The 24595-nt window shown below is 45.4% G+C and overlaps 1 protein-coding gene across 3 annotated transcripts in view; it reads right to left on the minus strand.

Annotated features, from left to right (window-relative positions):
- ADGRF1 (adhesion G protein-coupled receptor F1) overlaps nucleotides 1–14451 on the minus strand; it is a 46261-nt gene extending 31810 nt beyond the window's left edge. For 2 of the 3 annotated variants that reach the window (XM_084753300.1, XM_084753299.1), the window contains exons 1-2: nucleotides 13996–14451; nucleotides 789–901 (exon numbers count right to left, since the gene is read on the minus strand). In XM_084753300.1, the coding sequence (XP_084609426.1) occupies nucleotides 789–901; nucleotides 13996–14212 (330 nt within the window). In that variant the 5' untranslated portion in view covers nucleotides 14213–14451. Of the gene's footprint in view, nucleotides 1–788; nucleotides 909–13995 lie in introns of all 3 variants that reach the window. The other variant, XM_084753301.1, reaches the window with a different exon arrangement.
- Nucleotides 14452–24595: the final 10144 nt, after the last annotated feature.

The following is a 24595-nucleotide window of genomic DNA, read 5'->3' on the forward strand; positions in this document are numbered from 1 at the left end:
CCTGATTTCAACCTCAGGCCTCTATGTGTATACACATTCTCACACATGTGTGCTCACTCACATGTGAGCATGCATACTCAAACATTTACAATGAATACACACAAATAGGAAGAAAAAAAAGAAAGGTGGGTACATTGCATTTGAGAGACAGAGGCATGAAGATTGCTGCAAGTTTGAGGCTAACCTGATCTACACAAAGAGTTCCATGCCAGCCAGAACTACCTAAGACCCCATCTCAAAACCAAACAAGCAAACAAACAAAAATACAAAAAAAAAAAAAAGCATAAAACAGGGGTAGGAGAGTGGTACACATCTATAATCCTCAAACTTAGGAGGTAGAGACAGGAAGATCAGCAGTTCAAAGCCAGCCTCAGCTGCAGAGTGAGTTTGAGGCTAGCCTCGGTTGCATGAGACCCTGTACCAAGCAACAATGCCAAAAGAAAAGGCAGAGGATAAAAAAGATAGAGAAGCACAGGTTGTTAGTGCTCACCCACCGGGCTTTTCTGTGCCTAGGAGGCCATAGCATAGAATGTGTTGAATTAGACAAAATCTCCAGGATGATTACGGTTTTCATGGGAAGGCCTCATTTGTAACCCAGTCACCTGCACTTCCAATTGATAAAATAACTTATTGAAGACCTCACCGTGAATGCTGGTAATACCGAGACAAGAACTCGGGACTTGTGATGCCAGTTCACCAACCTCTGCTTCTCAGTTGCCTATGGAGTTAGAGATTCTGGAGGCACCAGGAGTGTGGAGAGGAGAGAAACAGCACATGCCCCAGCTCACCTGCAGGAAACCACTGGTGCCCTCAACCACGGTGAAGAGAGAAATGAGCCACAGCAGTCCAACTTTCATATCCAGGAGTCCCTTCTGTCCTCGCTGGACCGTCACCCAGGATGCTGTGCACTGAAACAAATACCATAAAGCCAAGACCATAACAAGGTACGCTTAGCACCAGACCCTTAAGTTTTACTGGGTTGTTTTGTTTTTTGTTTGTCATACCGAAATAACAAGGGGCTCTAAAAAGTACAAATATTAAAGGTAGATTTGGAACTGTTATTGTCTTTAATAACAACAAGTCAATCTAAAAGGTTCCCTTACTATTGGCTGATGGAGTCAGCAACAAATTGTTCTCACATCTCTATTTATCTTATGTTATTTACACAGAACTTAGTACATAAACATTGTGGTGATTTAAATGAAAAGTGTCCCTCATAGGCTCTGGTGTTTGAACACTTGGCTTCCAGTTGGGGGCGCTGTTTGGGGAGGTTGTGGAACCTTTAAGAGGTAGAGCCCTGCTGGAGAAAGCACATCATGGCAGGGCAGGCTTCGGGAGTTGACAGCACTGCCTCACTTCCGGTTCCATCCCTCTGCTTCGGGTCAGGGTTTGAAGAGATGATCTCCCATCTTCCTGCTCCTGCTCCTGCTGCCATACCTCCCTCAGCTCTCTGACCTAAGGAGAAAAGTGTCATGGCTGGGGGAGGACAACTATACCCATCTCTGGCTTTCTGAGGCCTTCCAAAGAAGAGTGGGACACATGGCATCTGCACTGCCTTCCTTCTTGGGGGAATGAATGGCCCTCGCACCTGTCACCTTCTGGTTTGCCAAAGACTCCTCTTAGATCCTTGGCTGTATGAGTCTGGAGATGGTAACATGCTTCAATCTTTTTTCTTTCATTGGTTTTTGAGACAGGGTTTCTCTGTGTAGCCCTGACTATTCTGAAACTCACTCCGTGGACCAGGCTGGCCTAGAACTTAGAGATCTGCCTGCCTCTGCCTCTCGAGTGCTGGGATTAAAGGTGTGTGCCATCACCACCCTGGAGGCTGCTGCTTCCGCTTCCTCCTCCTCCTCTTCCTCTTGCTCCTCCCCCTCTTCTTCAATTTATTATGTGTATTAGGCATTGTGCATTTATTTCTATGCATGCACATGCCACACACATGCACAGGCACACACACACACACACACACACACACACACACACACACATCTGACCTTCTGTGTCAGTATCTGGGGATTGGCCCAGGGCCACTGAACATACCAATATCTGCACAAGTCCCTCATATATAATGGTGGGGCAGTGGTCCTCAACCTATGGGTCATGACCCCTTTGGGAATGTCAAAAGACCCTTTCACAGGGGTCACATATCCGATATCCTGCATGTCAGATATTTACAGTACAATTCATAACGGTAGCAAAATTACAGCTGTAAAACAGCAACAAGAATAGTTTTATGGTTGTGGTGACTACAACATGAGGAACTGTAATATTAAAGGGTCGCAGCATTAGGACGGTTGAGAATCACAGTGGTAGAGTATCCGACTGTAACTTTGACACATCTTTCCATAGATTCCAAGTCATTTCTAGATCGCTTGAACACAGTACAGTGCAAGTGCTTTGAAAACAGATGTATTATAGTGCTTATGGCATAATGACAAGAATATGTCTGTGTATGTTCAGGGCAGACACATATTTCTCATCACACTGATCACATTCATGGCTCTTTTTATACACACACACACACACACACACACACACACACACATAAAATAATTGAATTACTTCCTGAGTTGTTGTACTGTTGTACTTTGGATATTCCCTCCCCCAACACACTCTCCCGTCCCCCCCCCCCCCGTCCCCCGTGTGTGTGTGTGTGTGTGTGTGTGTGTGTGTGTGTGTGTGTGTGTGTATGTGTGTGTGTGTTCTCGTTTCTCTGCTGTTACTATGCTAAAATGCCCTAACAAAAGGCAACTGAGGGGCAAGCATATAAGCATACACTCACATTGAGTCACCACCTGAATTAACAGTCAACATGAACCTCAGCAGACTTCCCTACCAGCCAGCCCAATTCAGACAATTCCTCAGCTGAAGCTTTCTGCCCGGGCAGTTCTAAGTTGTGTTCACTTGACAATAAAACCTAACGGGCACACTGTTTCTTGAGTCCCCATCTCATGTAGCACAGGCCTGTCTCAAACTCAGCAGTGGCTGACTGTGTGACTGCCTCATCCTCCGACCTCTGCCTCTGATTTTCGGAGATTACAGGTATGCGTTACCACACTGTGATTACCGTGGATATTTTCTTTTATTTCTTTTCAGTCTTATTGTTAAGTTGTCGAGCTTGACTAAGTCAGTATTTCAGTGCCCTCATGGAGTAGGGCCACATAGCAAGGGGAGGCGGGGCTCTTTGTAACCCCCTTCCCTCTTTTCCCCCACTTACAGGAAGCCTCTTTTCCTCTGAATTCCTAGGCATTGTTTGGCCTGGAGCTTGTATTCCTGGAGCTGGCAAATCAGATAACGGGAGTCTGAGCACGTGTGCTCCATCTGTCCCCTCTGTGTGCCAAGGACTCGGCTGGCCTTCATACAGTTCCCCCACCACTTTCCGCTCTCCCCTGCTCAAACCTCTTTCTCCCATGTGCAGCCTGAGTCTGCAAACCCTGCTCAGAAAGCCTGGGGGTGATGGCTCTGGGCATCCTAAGGAAATCTCCCACACTTCCTTATTCCCCTTCCTCCTGTTCAGGACTGCCTCTGGGGATTTTCCAGAAGTGGTTATCAGTGATGCACAGTGCCGGTGGAGGGTTGTGCTGGCTGGTGGGCTGACCATGAGTAGAGGCGCCATAAGGAGAGAAGAAAAAAACAAACAAACAAACAAACAAAGAAGCAGCAGAGGAGAAAGAGAGGGAAGCAGTGAGAATAGAGGAGGGACGTTTCTGCACTCTTTGGAAAACAAAGCCACCCACGTTTTCCCTACAGCCTGTTAAACCTTAAACAGGTCCTGCCTAGCAAGGGATGTTATTTAAAGTGATGGGCAACCCTCCTGTCCAGGTGGATGTACTTCTGGATGGTTTCTAGGCCAGGGGAAAAGATCTATGCACTTCCGCCTGGCTCTGCGACAGGCGTCCTGCTGTGTCAATCAAGGCAACAAAAGCAACTTGAGGAAGGGAAGATTCATTTTGGCTCGTGGCTTGAAGTTACAGTCCACGGTGGTAGGAGGGCATGGGAGCAGATGCTGAGTTTCCTGGTCTCATTGCAGCCACAGAGAGGAGGCAAAGAGAGCCGCATGCTGATGCTCAGCTCTGTTTCCGTTTTATCCATGCTGGGATGACAGTCCACAGGATAGAGTCAGGTGCACTCCAGGGTGTTCCCTCCTGACTTTGCCTTATTGAGAAACCCTCCTCATAGACATCCGAGTGCTGTGTCTTTGGTGATTCCGGAGCCTTTCATGTGCACATCGGTATTAGCCGTCAGGTGCCAAAGCTTGACCTAATCATTTTCCACTCCCTGCTTCCCTAATGTGTATAATTTCCCGTGTCACACACAGGGTTGGATAATACATTAAGTGAAAACAAGAGACCCCAATGTAGGTATATCTGAACTTCAAATAAGTAATGGATGACGTCTTAGGATAATTTTGCTCTATGTGGTACGTGGAACATTCTCCATTGTCAGACACTAAGAATTTATCTGAAACTTAAATATAACTGTATGGGACAGCTAGTCAAGGGTGGAGAAATGGCATCTTGAGGTATTCAGATTAAAGGGGGCTCTGCAGATAAACTGCCTTCCTTACCATGTTGACGTTTACAGTTGGGTGCCTATGATACTCTTAGGCTTCCTATGCCTTTGTTTATTCACCTTTAAGATACGGGAATCAATATCACAGGTTCTTGGAAGAGTCAAATGAGTCACTGCATATAAAATGGCCCAAACAGTAACTACTGCCTCCCCTACCCCCCCCCCCCCCGACTCGGATCCCCAAGGCCATGATCGTTTCTGTTTTCAGCTTATTGCCAGTTTGTGTAGCAACTTGCTGGACTGTGTCACAATTTCACTTCAATTATGAGCCAAATTAACTTAATGCAAGGGATGCTGGTGGCTTGACAGCCAGTACCTTGGAGACAGAGGGCTCTAGGTCTTCAGATAACAGGAGTGCGTTTTTCCTGGAACTGAATAACCTCACTCTGAGAAGGACCCTCAACACAAAGAAAGTGTGTTAGCAATCAGGCGTCTCCACGGGTCTGCCGTGAGGAACCTAGTGGCAGGTTACATCATCACCCATGTCCCGGGGTACACCAGGGGTTCCCCAACCACCCCAGGTCCCTCTCTCAGTCCCCATCTTTCTTGTTTTCCCTCTCTCCCACTCCCTCTCTGTCTCTGTCTAATTCGGACTCTCCTTCCCTCGTTGTCTGTCTTGTTGATGCTCTGCCTATCTGTCTTTCTCTCCCGCATGTCCCCAGTCTGAGAAGCCCTTTCGCTCTCCAGTCCCCCTAAGTCTCTTGCCCTAGATCTGTTGCATGGCATAATTTCTTAGTGGCACACCTTGGCACGCGACACTTTACCCTACCGAAGTACGTGTGTAGGTACTAACCACGTATCCTGTGTAACTTTGCTCTCTTAGACATAAACCTCACGGCATTTCCTTCCAGCCAGAAAGATCCCAGAAAGAAAGAAAAAAAAAGAAGCTTTATGTAATTCCACAAATGAGTTGTCCTTGCCACCAGAGCATGGGTGTTTACATCACATTTCACTCTGGGGGCAGCTAATGCCTGGCCAGCAGCTGTGTTGGCATTGCCGTGTGTGGAAAGGCTTAACCACTTATTCATGGTGGGGGTGTGCCCCCCGCCCCCACTTCCTTGAATTCACTCAGATGAATTCATTTCTGATAATCCCCGGCCTTTAGGTAACGACAAACAATCATTAAAATTTGCTGTTGTGCCACCGGAGACGGCGGCACATTGTCTCCACGTTCTTTCAGTTGTGTGTTTGTGGACTCTGAATATCAATTATTTACGTCAACAGTGGCCGCCTTAGCCACATGGCGCGGACCTGAAACTGCTCACACAGACACTCTCCAGCATGTTAAGCAACAATCTAATCTTCGGGACCATAGAACACTGGGCTGCCTTTCTGCCTTCAGCGTTTACAGAACGATGGATGCCCCTTCTTCTATAAAAAGAAGCATTCCCCCACCAGAATGATCTCCCTCCTCTCTGTCTTAAAATTACAAGCCCACAGGCGTGCACACACGGGGATGCAGAGCAGAGCTCCACCAAGGACTGAGAGAATCATGCCTAAGTCAGAATTAGGCAGAAGATGTGGGGGAAAAAAAAAGCTCAGCTTATTTCACTCCTCATTATCTGGGTCTTGGGGAAACACTTTTGTGGAGGGTGTATTTGCATGGGAACCTTGGGGCTGCTTTCCCCTCAGACAGGTCCCCTTATTTGCCTGAAGTGGGTGGATGTAATAGAAAGAATGGGGGAGGGGAGGGGAGGGGAGGGGAGGGGAGGGGAGGGGAGGGGAGAACACACAGAAGGCAAAAATATTTGGAGAACTGGTCAAACTTAAGAGCCATTTTTTTTTCTTGAAAAACAATAACTTAAAATTATCTAAAATTTCAGTGGATGTACAGTTATGTCTGGACACAACAAAAGGGGTTTTTTGTTTATTTGCTTGTAGTTATTGTTTTAAGACAGGATCTGCTGTAGCTCAGGGTAAGCTTTAATTCACTATACAGCCAAGCCTTGAGATCCTAATTCTCCTGCCTCTACAACCCACATGGTGTGATCACAGCCACGCAGTGTGCCCATCATTTTAGTTGGGGCTCAGGATCGAACCCTAGACCCCATGCGTGCTAGGCAAGCACTCTACCAACTGAGCTACACCCCTAGTCTCTTCAGCACTGCAGAGTAAAATTTTAAGCACAAGCTTTATACCTCAGCATGACGCGGTTAAAGAGGCCTGGTGAGTCAACCCAATCCTTGGGTGTCTTATCTGTCTATAAGAACTTGCGAGGTGTGCCAGCTCTCTAGAGTCAGCACCCATCTCTACTGTGAGGGGCACCACAGGTCTGCTCACATCCACCCTGGTTCAGATTCTGTGTGTGTACTGCCTACTTTCCACCACCCAGCACTCATTTAGCTGTTCCTCTGTTTATTCGTGCCAGTCACCAAATTTAAGCCTGAAGGTACTGAAGACATTCAATGGACTGGTTTTCTCCTCCCACTGGTCATCAATTCCTGAGCATCTTTTGAGATGGACTGAGAACTCACTGAAAACTAAGGTCTTGGTGGGGCACAGAGATGATTTTCTTTTAAACAATTCTAAGTCTTGAAGGGCCCAAAGACTTACTTGGACACTCTACCAATCAGACAAACTGGTTTATTCAAGCATTGTGGAAAGAAGGCTACCAACTTCCCAAGCATTGTGAAAAGGAGTGGCTATTAACAATGTAACTGTTGGGCTGGAGAGATGGTTCAGAGGTTAAGAGCACTGGCTGCTCTTCTAGAGGTCCTGAGTTCAATTCCCAGCAACCACATGATAGTTCACAACTATCTATAATGAGATCTGGTACCCTCTTCTGGCCTGCAGGTGTTACATGTAGGCGGAACACTGTATACATAATAAATAAATAAAATTTAAAAAAAAAAAAGGGCTGCTTGTGGTGGCGCACGCCTTTAATCCCAGTACTCGGGAGGCAGAGGCAGGCAGATCACTGTGAGTTCGAGGCCACCCTGGTCTACAAAGCCAGTCCAGGACTTGCAAGGCTAACACAGAGAGACCTTGTCTTGAAAAAAAATTTTTAATAGATAGATAGATAGTATGTATGTATGTATGTATAAACTGCCCTGCATTACAGCGCCATTCATTAAGAGAAACTCCGGGAGGATGAGAAGATGTCTTGTGAGGTAAAGTGTTCAAACCTGAGTTCGAATACCTAGCACCTAAGTAAAAGGTCAGGGAAGGTTGAGCATGTCTATATTCCCAGCACCAGAGAGGCAGAGGTGGGAGGGTCCCTGGAGCTTGCTGGCCAGTCTAGCCAATCAGGGAGCTCTAGAGTCAGTGAGAGACCTATTTTTTTTTTTTATCGTAAGGTGCAAATCAATACAGGAAGACATCAGAAGTCAAATTTTGACCTCCATACATGCACATAGGCCATGCACACCCACAAAACTCCATGTGCATAAACATATGACATACACAGGGGGTAAAAAGAGAAAAAAAGTAAAACCCCTAGGAGCTGTGGCAAAACCCACTTTCGCAAACACCTGGAGGCGGGGCAGCTGATGAGTCTCTGTGTTCCCTGATACTTGTTTATTGTGCTCTCCTGTGTTGCACTGGATGGCTGCAACCCTTGCAGGCCAGTGTGTGGCCCTAGTTAGGCTGAGTCTGGGACAAAGCTGGCTTTGTAGCAGTCTGCATGTCCTTTGCCTTTGATTACACTAGAAAGCATTTCTCTTTGCTGCTGGTCATTTTAGGCCAATACAAATGCTGCTCCTTCCCAGTGAGGATACTGTTTTTCTAGCTACCTATCTGTATTTTGTATCTTCTTATTTGTACTTTTAAAAAAGAGAGTTATTTATTATGTATACAATGTTTTGCCTGCATGTACACTTGCACCCCAATAGAGAGCACCAGATCTCATTATAGACTGTTGTGAGCCACCCTGTGGTTGTTAGGAATTGAACTCAGGACCTTTGGAAGAACAGTCAGTGCTCTTAACCTCTGAGCCATCTCTCCAGCCCCCAAGTCCATTAGGATGGCTCCTTGTACTTAGCTCATCACCCAGAATTTCAACTGGAATCCCACCAGGGCTTGTTTCCAGGGGAAACACATTCAGTTCAGTTACATTGTAAAAGGCCAGACTGCAAGCCTGGTAGCTTGGAGCTCTGCCAACCACTGGCGACTGAGGGTTGTTCTCTTGTGCTTTGTACAGTGTGAGTTGCTCCCAGCCCTTACAAGGAGACTAATAATCTAGTATCCAGTTCCTTTCTTCCATTCAAGGCCCCAGCCTTCCTAGAATGCACATGGAACATGGTTGACCTGTAACAGACAAAGTCTAGAGAATCTGAGCTTCCTCCTGGACTGCTTCGCTTTAAAGAAAACTTAGCTGAATGGCACTCAGAAAGGAGCAGTATGAGTAACTTTAATTGGATCTGGGAGATATCTTGGTGGATAAAAGTGCTCACCGCACAAGTAAGAGGACCTGAGTTCAAATCCCCAGGCCCCATATAAAAGCTGGATGCATAGCACAGCATCTGCGATCCTGTGACCCCTGTGAGGAGATGAGAGACAGATATGGGAGAAGTTCCAGGACTCTCCCAGCCCAGCTAGCCTGCTGTGTACAACAGAAAGCAACACCGGGCCCTGTCTCAAACAAGATGGAGGGTAAGGACTAATAGCTGAGCGTGTCCTTGATCTCCACTCCTGTGTTTTGGCGTGGGCATACCTGTACTCTCACACACAAACATATACATGCACACCCACACTCTCCCACGTGTGCATGCACAAGGAAAGACTTTAGTTTACAAAATATTTCCACATATATCGATTTTTTGTGACTTTATAGGTTAAGAAGAGTTCTTTTAATTTCCATTTATGGAAAATAAAAAGGGTGGACTTGAATTCTACTTAAAAGAGTGTATCACTGTTACCTTAAATCCCCTTTCCCTTGGGCTACGAGTCGGTCAGACTTCATTTCTCGTAGCATGACTTTAAAAACTCAGGGCTGTAATTTGCTCTTCACCTGCGCCCCTTGTTCAGGAACAGGAAGCACACTTGTTTCGAGTTTCTCGGTAATCATCCTAGGAACTATGAGTGTCTTGAGTGTGGGAGGAGACGCTGGTTTACAAGGACCAAGGCAGAAAGCTGGCCCGCTGGGAAGGCGCTACAGGGCGGGTTGTGCACTCTTATCAATGTAGGTTTAATGCATTGTAATCTTTGGTCCTGGGGTTATTTTAGACTTCCATGTAAGATTAAGATTAATTTTTATTTCTTCAAAAATGAATAGCTGCCTATGCCAACTTCGTTACTTGTCTAAACTGCTCCTTATGAAAACTACCTTGATAGCTCCATATTAACTTTAAGGTTTATTTTAACCCCATTGGTGTTTACATTATTTCCTTTTAAATTGTTGTGGAACATACAAGAGTGTTATATCCCTGAGAAATACAATAGTAAGTATCTTAGCAGAGATAACGTAGTCGAGAATGGTACCACATGTGCCTAAAGTTCTAGTACTTGGGGTAATGATGGAGAAGGATTGCTGCATGCTGGGCACTAGCCTGCTCTACATATGGATCTGTCTGCCGCCACCGCACATGCACACACATGCACATGCACACATGTGCGTGCACCCATATGTGCATGCACACACACAAGCACATGCGTGCACACAATCACACACACACACACACACACACACACACACACACACGGAAAAGAAAAACTTTTCCTGGCATTACTTTGGCCAGGTTAAGCAGAAGCCATGATACCAACAGTGTGAACGGTTTCTCATGGAAGAACGGAATCGCTCAACACAAGCTCTCCATGCAGCACCGTGCAGGCGTGGCTCTGTCCCACTGACACAAACTGATGTATAATAGACACTGCTTACCCCTGAACAGTAACCCGAGTCCCATGAGCAGAGTTCACGTAGTTCACTTCACGAGAAAGAAGCAAACAATACAGAAAATTTGTTAAAGACCTTAAAGCCCTTTTCAAACAAACAAACAAACAAACAAACAAACTGAGATTCCCAGTCTCCGAGGTTCTGGGGATTGACACACTGGCCTGTGTAGTGAGACAGACACCACGGGGGCCTGATAACCTTCCACAGCAAGACGCCTTTGCCGCGTAGGACCGTGCACTCACCTCCCGTCGGTTCACCTCGTCACATTATCTACCTGGTGCACCACACATGAGGAATTTATTATATTTGATAAACTTTACAGAATGACACGACATTCCTAATGCCATTTCGTGTGTCCACGTGGGTCTGTCTGTGTGTGTACAGGTGCGACTGCATACGGAGGTCAGAGGTCAACAATAGAAGTTATTTCTCAAGTGCCGTCCAACTTTTTTGAGGCACGGTCTCTCACGAAGTAGGCTATGCTGACTGGCTTGCAAGCCACACAGATCCTCCTAGAGTAACAAGTTTGCTTACCTGGCCCAGGGGATGGAACTAAGTCCCAGATGTTTGCTGCACGACATGCGCTTTACTGACTGAGCCACCGCCCCAGCCCATTTCTACTTCTAATATTAATTCCTATACATTTTCATTCTGACCATGCCAGAGCCCATTCTTCTATCATCCATTGAATAGGAGGCTGGAGAGATGGTTCTAGAGTTTAAAGCACTTGCTGCTCTTGCAAAGGACCCAGGCTCAATAGTCAGCCCGCACGTAGTGCAAGGCCAGTTCTAAGAGACTGGATGCACTCCTCTGACTCCCACGGCTACCAAGCATTATGCATGGTGTACTTGCATACGTGCAGGCAAAACATCCACGTACATAAGAAAAAATAATAAACTAAAGGACAGGAGCCTCTGGCATACTCCCTGACTGGCTGGGGAGACTATGGGGAGAGGCTCTCTCTCTTCCCACCTGGGGAATGTGCTAGTCACAGAGTCTCAGTAAGACTGGGCATGGCCAAGTGTGTGCTTGAGGCTGTAATGCTGTGGACCTTTCACTCTAACCTACCATGGTACAAAATAATTTTCACAGCCATGGAGCCACATGGCTACCTTGACACCATGTGATGGCTACTTCTCAAGTGTGACAGTCCAGGCAAAATCCTAAGACACTTGGGACATTGTTTGCCCTTCGGAGCCATAGGTAAGGCCTATGAAAGGAAGTTAGGAAGACAGCTACATGAGCTGGTTTGAATACTGCAAATACACTGGGTGCTTTCCACAGGGCATGGTTCCATGAGGTGTGGCCTTATGCAGAACTGTGAATCGGGTGACGTTTGTCCTCTGCTCTCTGAATTCCTTTCCTTGCGATACACATACCGTCCACTGCAGCGACCCCAGATACCTTTTATCCTTGGATCATTCTATTTCTTCTTGCTCAAAACCAAAAGGCTAAAATTACTCATGCTAGGCATGTCGTCACCCACCTAGAATCTCAATCCTCAGGAGGTGGAGGCAGAAGAATATTGAGTTTAAGACCAGCCTGGACTACATAGAGAGACCCTGTCTCAAAAATGGATGATTGATAGATAGATAAATAGATAGATAGATAGATGGGCCATTTGCTCATATTTCTCTTGTCTGGGAGTGTATTTGCAGTCTTTGAATAGAGGTATAAAGGACAGCAGAAGACAAGGAACACCATGCACACATGCACACATGCACACATGCACACACATACTATTTGTCAGCCTAGCAAAGGTGGTTTCCAGAATAGGGATGCTGACATTGTTCTTAAGGCATAATTGACCTCCAGTAAAATGTCACAATCAACTTGTGAATGATGTGAGTGTTCGTAACCAATTTACAGGGCTCAACACACACACACACACACACACACACACACACACACACACACACACACACATCTTCCTGTCTTCAATTTTAGTCTCCATGGGTACTGGATCATGGAACAAGCCTCTGTCTCTTACATGAAAAGCCAAGCAACTTACTCAAGGCTCCATTACTTGCCTGGCCATCCTTGTCAGCGAGGTAGATTTTAATTTCTGTTAGGCTTGGGATTAGTAGAGTTTTTATAATGAAATTAAAAAGAATTTAACAAAAGGCTTGTGCTAGTGTTCTGTAAGATGTACTCTTACATATGCTTGTTATTTTCTCTTCTGTAATCTCTAGCCTCTGTGTGTGTGTGTGTGTGTGTGAGAGAGAGAGAGAGAGAGAGAGAGAGAGAGAGAGAGAGAGAGAGGGAGAGAGAGAGAGAGAGAGAGAGAGAGAGAGAGAGAGAGAGAGAGAGAGAGTCTATCAAGTTTATCGTAATGGAAATTACCATGACAAAATCAGGGCTCTTCTACAAATCCCCTCCCACCTTTCCATTCATCATCACCACCATCAATCATGTGTGTGCACATATGACGCAAGGGGACATGTGAGTGCCATGTGAATGGGTGGAGGTCAGAGAACAGCATTATAGAGTTGGTTTTCTCCTACCAGGAATCCAACTGCCACCATATACCTGAGCCACCTCATTTATCTGCTGAGCCCCGTGGCCAGCCCTGTGACCGTCTGTTTATCCTTCCTTCAGTACCTTTTTACCCTTTTGTCTCTGACGTGAGTGATGACACAAAATATCAGGTTCATATAAGTGACCGCCTTACTGTTGTGGTTACAACAGGGTCTCATGTAGTTTGGGCTGGCTCCAAACTCTTCGCAAAGCTGAGAGGATCTTGAACTTCTGACCCTTCTGCCCTCCTCTGCCTCCCAAGTACCAGGATTACAGGCTTGTGACACCTTGCTCAGTTGTAAGTGAAAATTTTTTTATGGAAAATAAAATCATGTATGTTTCAAGCCCCGTTGGGATAAAGTGTAGTGTGTCATCTTATATTTACTTGGGAAAGGATCAAGGGGAAAGAAATATAAAGGTCATTGTTTTTCTGGTGGTCACTGAAGGAGTTCAATTGGGATTTATAACTTTCAGGTCTATACAGGATTGGGCAAGGTTTCAACAGATTCATCCTACAGTGAAAATAAAGCTGATTGCTCCAGCCACTTATGGTGGCACAAACTTGTAATCCCAGCACTTTGGAGAATGCAGGAGGATAAGGAATTCAAAACCAGCTTGGGTTACATAGTGAGTTCTAGGCCAGCCTAGACTACATGAGACCTGTCTTGAACAAACAAACGCAATACATAAAATCCACTTTAATGTTCTCAAGCATGATTGGATTTTAAGGGAGTCTGCCTCTTCACTAGTTAGATACAGCAAACAGCTGCTGTTTTTTAAAACAGGCTCCCTGGATGAAGCTGTCATGTTCTCATCACCAGAAACATGGCAGTGGGCCTGCCTGGTACCAGAGAGAACCCTTGGCTTTCAGGGAAGAAATCCTAGCATTTGAGACCAAGAAAAATCTCAAAGGACACAATCTAGGAGAGACAGGGCCCCATTGTTTCTAATAGTTGTTTCAACAACTCTCTTCCTTGTTTGTCCTTTCAGGAAATGAGACATTAAAATCAGAATAGAATAAAACACAGCTTAACCAAGGACCCGAAGGAATCCAACAACAGCCATTAGCCTACCTGGGACTCCTGTCTTCACAGCACAGTCAAGTCTTTCTCCAGTCTGCAGTGCTCCCCAACGGCAGGCACTTCTGGGAGAGGCTGACAGGACCCAGCGCAGTACTGCAGCCTCAGGTCTAGGTTGCTGCCTCTGCTGGCAAACACTGGGACACACCCCCTGCCGATGGAAAGCAAAGATCCTTTCCTGCTCTCTCTCCCTCCCTCTCAGAACCAGCATCAGAGCTGGTAAGACAAGCAGTCCAGAGACCAAAGACTTACTGTTTCTGTCACCAGCGATGAAAGGCTGAGAGCGTTAGCTACCAAGGGGACAAATGATGATTATGCTCTTGGGCATGCGGATCAGGGCCCTACCAAATGCCACTCCCTGAGGTGCCCCCTGTTCAGTCTGTGGACACTCTGGGTCACACCCCATAAAGCTGAAAGAATGCGCCCTCGTCGTGGAAGCCCAGGAAGGAGATGCAGGTGAGTTCTAGGGAAAGCTAGATAAGACGTGATCTTTCCCAGTCTTCTCACTCAAGGCTCAAGAGTCACCATGCTGCTTTCCCAGATGAGGGACCCCGCAGAGCTCATGGAAAAGCATGGACAGGATGGCAGGAACACGCAGAAGGTGAATACTAAACTAACAAGAATTAGGTTGCTGTCTGTTTCATCCGATTTAAAATCTGCAAAGGGTAGGCTCTCAAGCACTGGTGAGCACAGCGACTCATGAGTTGCGTTGTAATTAAATAACTGTAGATCCTAACAGCCACATCTAAATTAACATTATGAAGACAAAAATAGGATACTTCTCAAAAAGGAAAATATGTTCCTGAGTTCAGTGAACTTTCTCAGTCTCTCTTGTCTCTTTTAAGTCTGCAAATTCTATTAATGGCTTGAGCTAGCTTACAGTTCAAATGCGAGAGGGACACAGTGTACAGTCAAAATGGAGAACCATAAAGTAAGATAGAGTTAAAGTATACAAACTACTAAAAAGGCAAAGGCTAGCCCGATGTGTTAGCAAATGTCTATAATCTCATCATGTGAAATGCTGAGGCAGGAGGATTGCTTTGTTGAGTTCAAGGCCACCCTAAGCCCTAGGCTACAAGCCAGTCTATGCTACAGAGTGAAGCCTCAACTCACCCCATATACATACATACATACATACATACATACATACATACGTGTGTGTGTGCTGGGGGGCGGGTGCTGGCTCTATCTCCAGTGCCACATAAACCATGGTGGTGCACATCTGTATCCTCACACTTGGGAGGTGGAGGCAAGAGGATTAGAAGCTTAAGGTACTCCTTGGGTATATGGTGAGGTCCAGGCTAGCCTGTGCTATAGAGTGAGATCTGACCTCCAAAATAAATAAACAAACAAATGGTTTTTAAAAAGGTGAAATTTTAAAAAGGCAATGTCAAAAATCATGCACATGAGAGTCAGAGTGATTATTATGTTTCATAGATTCCAAACTTCATTCAAGGCACGGGACGCCTTAAGACCTGTGAGCAGCAGGAAAAGGGTTATACAGGCCATCTGCTGACGTATACTGTCTCCAGAGTGAAGGAACCCTCCACCTTAGGAAGTAGCAACCTAGACTAGGAGCAGTGAGTGTCCCTGAAAGAATCCTTGAGGGTGGCCATTATTTTTCAACAGTAGAGTCTACTTAATTTCTTATTAAAGACAATCAGGGTTGGGAGGGATGGTTCAGCTCGGCTCTCATTTTCTACCCAGCTCAATACACATCACAGTCCTTCCCCAGTCTAAATCTGACACAATAGGAAACATCAGGAGAATGGGGCCCATCTGAACCCCCCCCCACTATTTGAGGGTGCTAAGCACTGTCCCCATGTCTGTCCACAGTCTTGGAGGAAAGAAAACTTAACCTCCTAACTGAGTCGAGGTAATTTCATTCTCTTCTTATGCCCTTCTTGGAGAGTTCTGCCTGCCTGAACCAACCAGATGGAAGTGGCACCAAACTTCCACTCGGTACAAATGGCTGAGAACCTTCTAGAAATCTATCTTGCCATGCCACCAGTCCCATGTTCAACAGTCTAGGATCACAGCTGCCATTTCTTTTGCTATTGCTTTATTAAAATGTATTGCTTATGGAAGCACAGACGTCATTGGCATATTTATTGCAAGAAGCTTATAAAATGGGGCTGGCCATGTGTGGCGAGGCACACTGTAGTCTCAAGCATTCAGGAGGCTGAGGCAGGAGGATTGCATACCTTTGATGCCAGCTACAGAGTGAGCTCCAAGTCAGCCAGGGTGACATAGGAAGACTTCTTCAAGTGTACAAACATGTATATGCAGAAGTAAATAAAATGGGGTTGACAACCTGGAGGTTATTTGATCAGGACAGTGGCAGTGGCTTTGAAGTTGGACAGTAGTCATGGAGGGGACATGGAAACAATGGAAGAAGAAACAGAGTGTTTGGTTTATGAGGAGCTGGACAGACATATGCTAGAAGCTCAGAGGGAAGATTTCTTACCCCCTTCGCTTCGTTGCTACTTCTTAGTGACAAACATGTGGCTATCAGCAGCAGTGGAAGCTCTGGCACTTTTTATTCAACCAAAAGCATGTTAGAAGATTCTGGAACGTGAGACAGGCGGTGACCTTTGGGGACTCTCATGACTACATTGGTTTGGGAACAGGAGGATATGAATCTGAGCCACTAGCCATACTGGATTGTTCTTAATCCCAAATCTAATGAAAGGGGTCATGGTGTGTCCAATATTTAGGCCATATCAGATATAAGATGACTCAGTAAGAAGCCATTTATGTATTCCTTCCAGTTTCCTCCTAAAAGCCAGTTAACATGAGAAGCTGGATTCCTCACTACTTCCTGGTTAGGCTGTGGGGCGTAACATAGATACTCACAAAGGATGGAACAGAAGGAAGTGCTGTAGGGTTTCGTCATATGACTGCCCTGCGTCTCGCCTTTGTGAGTTCAAAGCTGGCCTAGCCCATGGAGGCAGAGCTGCAGACCTGAGTCAGGAGGTAAGTAGCCACCTGTGTTCAAAAGGCAAGCTAAGTACATCTTCGTATGCTCTGCACCCCATAGATTAACATTCCACAAATGCAAGACGAAAATCAAAAGAAAGACCTAAGATGAGGAAGAGCTTTGAGCTCCACTAGCGTCATCTGCTGGTTTCTGTTGTCAATCTGATTGCTTTTGCTTGGTTCCCCATGAAATACCAGGGCTAATCAGGGTGTGGTGATGTGCCCAGGTGACATCAGCACTTGAGAGGACTCAGGAGTTCACAATCACCTGCACTATAGTAGTAAATGTGATATCTGCCTGGGATGCGTGAGATCCTGTCTCAAAGTAAATGACTAAATAAGTCAACAGAGCTTTTTTACATTGTTATATTTACTATTTTTATGTGTGGTCTAAAGGACTTATTTATCTTAATTTTATGTGTATGAGTGTTTGCCTGCATGTATTTAAGTGTCTCATATGTGTGTAGTGTTAGGGCTAGCCAGAAGAGGGCGACAGATCACTCGGAGCTGGAGTTACAGGAGGTTGTGGTGCTGAGAGCTGAACTTTGCCAGAGCAGCCAGGGCTCTTAAGTAATGAGCATCTCTCCACTTCCTCTCTGAAATTGCTTTTCTTTGGGTATTTTGTCAAAGCAATGAGAAAATTAATTCAGGACTTCGGGGCTTCTTAGAAGAGCATAAAACAAAACAACCCCTGGGTCCCCATGAGAAGGCTTTATTGAGTGGTAAGGGAAGACATACACTAGGCTCAGGGACCGGGTCGGTATCACACAATGGAATGGCTTGTGTATACCATCGATACCAAGAATATTCGGGATCGCTGTGGGGATACATAGATTAACATTATGATCTCAACATTCGGGAGGTAAGGCAAGAAGATCATGGGGAAAAATTATATAAACAGAGGACAAGGTTACAAAACTATGGGACCTGTTATCACACCAGAAACGAGCACATGAATTACACATGAGAGCTGACCCAGAAGAGCAGCTTAGAGAGGAGCGGATACATGCACGTGGCCACTGTGGCTTACTGAGAACCTACTATAGATACCAAATACTGTTCTGAGCAGTTTCCGTGACTTGTATATGCTCAGCAACTCCCTCAGAGTTGCCACTATTGCTCCCATTTTACAGATGAGGAAGTTGAGGTGCAGAGCAGTTGAGTAAACAATACACCAGAAAGCCAATGCAGCCGGACTGCAACATCCACTGTTAACCTGTTTACTGTTTCCCAAAGACAAGCAAGGAGCAGGAGGAGAAGCATCCCACAAGTGCTGAATAACCAAGGAAGAGGCAGGTGTAGACACGGGCGCTGAGGGGGTAGGTGACTGTTGTCATGAGCCTGCCGTAATAAGCTGCAGAGCCTCTCACAGCTGACTCGACCCATTGGCTATTTCGCTCAACACGTGAACTTCAAGAGTCACTAAATCCAAGGTCCTAGGTAAATTTGATGGAGCTGGACAAGACTCTGGGAGCATAAAGTGTTCACATGAGGAAGATAGTGTTGGGAAGAAAGCTAGGAACTCTGGAGTAAACGTAGCATTTCCTCCGTGTGTGTGTGTGTGTGTGTGTGTGTGTGTGTGTGTGTGTGTGTGTATGTGCGTGTGTGTATGATATGCATGTATATCCACGTGTGCGTATATGTGAAGGTCAGAAGTCAAGCTTGGGTAACTTCCTCATTTGTTTATTTGTTTGTTTGTTTGTTGGCTTAGACAATGTCTCTCGGTGAACCCAGAGCTCCCTGGTTTGGGATGGCCTGGATGGCCACTGGGCTCCAGGAATCCTCCTGTCACCACCTGAGAGCACTGGGACCACTGGGACCACTGGCTTGTAATGCAGATGCTGAAGATCCGAACTCTGGTCCTCAACGCTGCACAATAAGCAGTCTACAAACTGGGCCACCTACCCAGACCCTGTCTTTAGATTGGAAGTCATACAAAACCAAACAGCCTGTCCCTCCAAGCTCAGAATATCTTACCGAGGCCACAAAAATACCACCACCCCCATCCCCCCACTCTCTCTACCCTCCCCAACCTCCCCCCCCCCATGTTAGCACACAATCCCTGTGATCTCACTGTGAACAGCAATTCACACAAGGCTTAAACCTCCTCTGGACAAGCTCATCCTGCTACGGTAAACAAGAAACCTACTTTCAACCAGGAGGCTCTGGGGGCCAGGTCCTTCTCTGTGACCCACATTTCTCTCCCAGGCTAGCATGGCAGAGCAAAGTAAAAATAAACAAGACTTTGGAAGTTTGCTGCTAAAAGGCGCAACACAAGCCCGATGGCACCTGTGGGCACCTTCCTCTGGCTTTGTGGCTTTGCTCCTGTGCTTGTTCCCAGGAAGACAGGCATCTGGAGGGGATGTGGCCAAGATTACAACGACGTGGGTTTTCACTCTTGTGGTTTCTCTTACCTAGCCTCAGCGCCACCACGGAACTGCAGAGTGTCTGAAGTTAATTAAGCAAAGGGAGCCATCTAGTGGTGAGGATTCACACTGCCGCAGAGGACACCACCTGTCCTGGAGTGCTTGTGTGGAGGGATCTGAGGGCAGGCCAGTAGTCCACCAGGGAACTGAGGGCCAGAGCTGGCCTGTCTACTCTCCTGGGTGAGTAGTCTGTTTGCAGCACAGTTTTCTCATTCATTCATTTCTTTCCCCAATACACATCCATGTTAAATGTTACTAGGTATATGACATGATACGAAAGTCCCTGGATTTAAAAACAAACAAACAAGCGCTCCTGCAATTCCTACCTTCAAAGACCTTCCATATGGTGGGAAATTAGGCCAGCAACAGTCAGTTAAAATCCGCAGTGATGAGGGCTGACCTCCTTATGGCAGGGAAGACCATAGGCGAGGCACATAAATGGATCCGAGAGGAAGAAACGTCTGGCCCACAGACCTCAGGCTGGCACCCTGCGGGCCTCATCTGGCCTGCAGATGTGTTTTGCTTGGACTGTGCCATGTTTTTATAAGTTGGAATTAGTTGCCAATGCCTAAACGTCATGATATTTCACACGAAAACCCAGATTTCCCATTCTTTTAGAAAACTCGAAGATCTAATCATTCTGGTTCCGTATTCCCACAGGGTGGTGTTCTGCCTGCACAGGGCCTTCATGAAGGGCCTCCCCCGACACGCAGTGCTTCACCTCAGCAGGTCTCTGAAAGCACAGAGGAAGAATCCATGACCATTTTCCTCATTTTCCCTATACACCTCTAAGGCCAGCTCTCCCAAGATGACACTGGCAAAAGTCAGCAGGGATGGACCCGGCCCACTTGGATCCCATTAGCAGCAGAGATTTTATTCAGGTGCTTTCTAAGAGCAGAAAACAGCTTAGACTCTGCCACAAGCAGGAAACTTAGTTGGGTGGGATCCTACCCCTAGGACGATAGGATGCCCTTCCCTTCCTCACAATGTACGTAGATCTGGAGGCCTTTCCTTAATGACGCTGTCCCCTTAGCAACTGCAGCTTCTCTTCCAGCACATGTGTTGGCTACAACATTAAGCTTTCTAGTGTTCTTTCTCTATCTATCTATCTATCTATCTATCTATCTATCTATCTATCTATCTATATCTATATCTATATCTCTCCAAGTGGCACATTTTGTATTTATTTCTGCTCCATTTCCTTTTTAAAAAATTTTGACCTGCACAAACATAACTGTGCCATCAGGCCAATGTTATGCAGTCTTGGCATTTCTTTAGCCAGAATAATTGCTCCATTTTATTTTTTATCTTTGCTTGCAAGTTCTCAGGACATGGGCAGAAGGCAGCTAGATTCTTTGTGAAATAGCACAGGAATAGCCCTTAGCCCAGGTGCCAGTGTTGTTCTTTCCTGAGACCACTTGATCTGGGCCTGCAGAGTCTGCACTGATCTCAGAACTGCTGGATGTCAGGCTCCTGTGGGACAGCTTTTTCTTTTCTTTATTTTTGCTGCAGGACATACTTTCTTAGCTGCTGAGCTCTAGTTTCTCCTTCTCCTGTACATTTTTTGTTTCATGTCACCCGGTCTAGAGGGCAGCAATGAGACCCACGATGCTCCTGGCGGGGCCATCTCTTTGAATAACGGAGGGTTTGCTATTGTGCTGTTGGTTACCACCTCTTAAGGGGCATTCCACAGCATTCATGGCCACACCCTGTACATGTGGCCAGCAGTTCCTCTTTGCCTTGTATCTGTGGCCAGCCTTAGGTAGGTTTGTCCATCCTGCCTCTACAGGCCACCATACTCACAATAGCTGTGTTGGCTGAGGAAATGGCCTTCTTGCACCCCGAAGGCTGCTTCACTCAGGCCTTCTTGGTTTCTGGCTTGTGGGAGATGACTGGGGCATAGTTCCTGGAGGCTCATGCCAGCTTGCCCCTTGTCCCCAGGCCTCTACTCCAGACAACACATGCTAGCACCCTCAGCAATGGTGCCCGTATTCAGCTGGGCCTTCTTGCCTCAGTACACGAATTGTCCAGTGTAGATTCCTTGTGTGGCGATGAACAGCTCTGTCTGCTTCTTAAATTGGTAGGGATCGCAAAAGACCGCTTTCACAAGGGGGCCACTGTGGCCACGGTCATGAATGGCAGCCTTTATGAGGCCCTTTATATAGCTTGGCAAAGTCCAAAGTCTTCCAGGTCCTTCCCAAAACAACATGGTCAGGGTCTTCAGAGCAGCGGCCCCTCTGGATACGTCTGTATTTGTTACATTTCTGCTGCTGTGATAAACATCACGACCAAAGGCAACTTAAGGAAGGAGGGGCTTGTTGCAGTTTACAGGTCCAGGGGAGTAAGAGTCCATCCTTACAGGAAGCCACAGGCGCAAGCAGCAGGAGAAGGAAGCCTGCAGGCATGAACAGGAGAGAGCAAACCCCACATCTCTAGGCTGTAAACTCTCAAAGCCCACCCTCAAGACTGCATCGCCCTATAAACTTTTCGAACAGCACCGCCAAATGGGGATAGTGTTCAAATGCTTTCTTATTCAAAATAGCAACACACTAGCTTAATGACAGTTATATTTCTATTTTTATCTTTGTGTGTGTTTACAGTGTGTGTGTGTGTGTGTGTGTGTGTGTGTGTGTGTGTGTGTCCATACAAATGTTCATCAGTGTAGCGTGTAGAAGACAACTTGGGTGTTATCTTTCATCTTCTACCTTGCTTGAGGTTTTTTAGGTTTTTAGGGTGCTGTGTGCCAGGCCAGCTGCCCATGAACTTCCAAGGATTTGCCTGTCTCTGTCTCACACCTTGCCATAGGATCACTGAGATCTCTCTCTCTCTCTCTCTCTCTCTCTCTCTCTCTCTCTCTCTCTCTCTCATAAAATAATAATAATAATAATAATAATAATAATATAATAATAATGATAATAAACAACTAAGTTAAATAGAAAACAATTCTAGTCCAGAGTTCTACTTGCATATCTGTAAAATGATATCTATGTAAGTATAATATATCAAGATTGGCATAAGCTAAGAGCCTATCAATAGATATGGTAAACTGTCTGTTTATAATAAATCAGACATTGAAGTAATAAGCCTTTTTTGCTTGCTTGCCTATTCAAAGTATCACTATTCACAGATGATATGATAGTATACATAAGGGACCCTAAAATATTTTTACTTGGGAAATCCTACAGCTAATAAACACCTTCAGCAAAGTGGCTTGATATGAAATTAGCTTAAAAATTTAGTATCCCTCCTTTATTCAAAAGATAAGCAGGCTGAGAAAGAAATTAGGTCAGTAACAACCTTCACAATAGCCACAAATAATATAAAATATTTTGGTGTAACTCTAACCAATCAAGTGAAAGACCGATAGGACAAAAACTTCAAGTCTCTGAAGAAAGAAGTTGAAGAAGATACCAGAAGATGGAAAGATATCCTTTGATCATGGATTGGTAGGGTTAACATAATAAAAATGGCCATTTTACCAAAAGCATTCCGCAGATTCAGTGCAATTCCAATCAAAATACCAACACAACTCTTTACAGACCTGGAAGGAGTAATTCTCAACCTCTATGGAAAAATGAAAATCCAGGATAGCTAAAACAATCCTGTACAACAAAAGAACTTCTGGAGGAATCACCATCCCTGAACTCAAGCTGTATGACAGAGCAATAGTAATAAAAAGCACGTGGTATCAGCATAAAGACAGACAGCTGGGTCAACAGAATTGAATGTAAGCCTAAGAAATAAACCCACACACCTACAGATACTTGATTTTTTACAAAGAAATCCTCCAAAACCATACAGTGGAGGAAAAAAAAAGCATCTTCCACAAAAGGTGCTGGTATAACCGGATGTCTGCATGCAGAAGAATGCAAAATAGATCCATATTTATCACCCTGCACAAAACTCAAGTCCAAGTGGGATCAAAGACCTCAACATAAAATGGGACACACTAAATCTAATCAATTAGCATTTTGAAATTGTTATTACATTGTAACCCAGCTTAAGCAGATGAACAAAATTAAGAAATAAATGGTGCCAGGAGTAAAACATGAACTGCCACAAGAAAAATCTGACATTTGGGATGGATGTCTTGCTGATCTAGTCAACAAAAGACATAAAAATGTGTTCTTGGAAACCAGAACAGAGGAGAGCTGTTACATAATAAATACATTGTTAAAACAGTGATAACTCGGTGTATTCGTTAAACTTACGATGCTGTAATAGAGTGCCAGAGACTCTGGAATTGATAAGGCAGAGAGTTGGGCATGATAGCAGACATACATAATCCCAAAACTTCAGAGGTGGCCTACTTAAGACCCATTCTCAAAAACGAAAATGAGATTCAGGCAGGGGGAATCATCTGAGGCTTGGAAGTCTTCAATTGAGTGACCGCTGTCTACCCAGGTCTCTCTTGCTGCCCTGATGATGGATGTATTGCATAGAGAGGAAAGGAAGCAAACAGTTAAAGGAACAGCCTTGAGACCCTGTGATAGATCCAGTTAAGGGTAGCGCTCCTGTAGCTGTATGTTGGTACAGACGTATACCCACACAGACGCTTAACCAGTAGAGTATTCAACACCTTACAGGGGAAAGCCAGCTCTTTACTCTAAAATAGGCTTCATGCCAGATGACCTTGGCCTGCTCTAGACTAAGATAGACTGCTCTGCTACAGCTTTGGTGGCTGTATTAAATACATTTCCAACTTACATATTTTCAAATTTTGGTGGGTATGCTTCAAAACACAATCACATTGCAAGCGGAGGAGATTTCCCCACCCCCACCCCCGTGTGTGTGTGTGTGTGTGTGTGTGTGTGTGTGTGTGTGTGTGTGTGTAACAGATGCTTGATCATGTGGCATACTCATCTACTTATTCAGCCCAGAACTTGTAAACTAACAAAGTTAAGTACTGGCAGGGACAACTAGAGTACCCATAACATTGTTGATAGCATGGTTAAATGGTACAACCACTTTAGAAAATAGTTGGGAAATGTTTCAAATGCATTGAATAGATACACATCATGTGACTCACTGGTCCTATTCACTTATCCTGTTTTAAAAGAAAGGAAAACATTACGCCTTCACAAAGATTTGTATGTCATATTTATGCATTTATCCTTGACAGAAAGCAAAACAAATGTCCATGAGGAGGTGTGATGAACAATGTTGTCAAAGTGACAGCATGTAAAATC

The sequence above is a fragment of the Acomys minous genome (genome assembly GCF_964271855.1).
Source record: "Acomys minous genome assembly, chromosome: 13".
In the NCBI taxonomy this organism is placed as follows: domain Eukaryota; kingdom Metazoa; phylum Chordata; class Mammalia; order Rodentia; family Muridae; genus Acomys; species Acomys minous.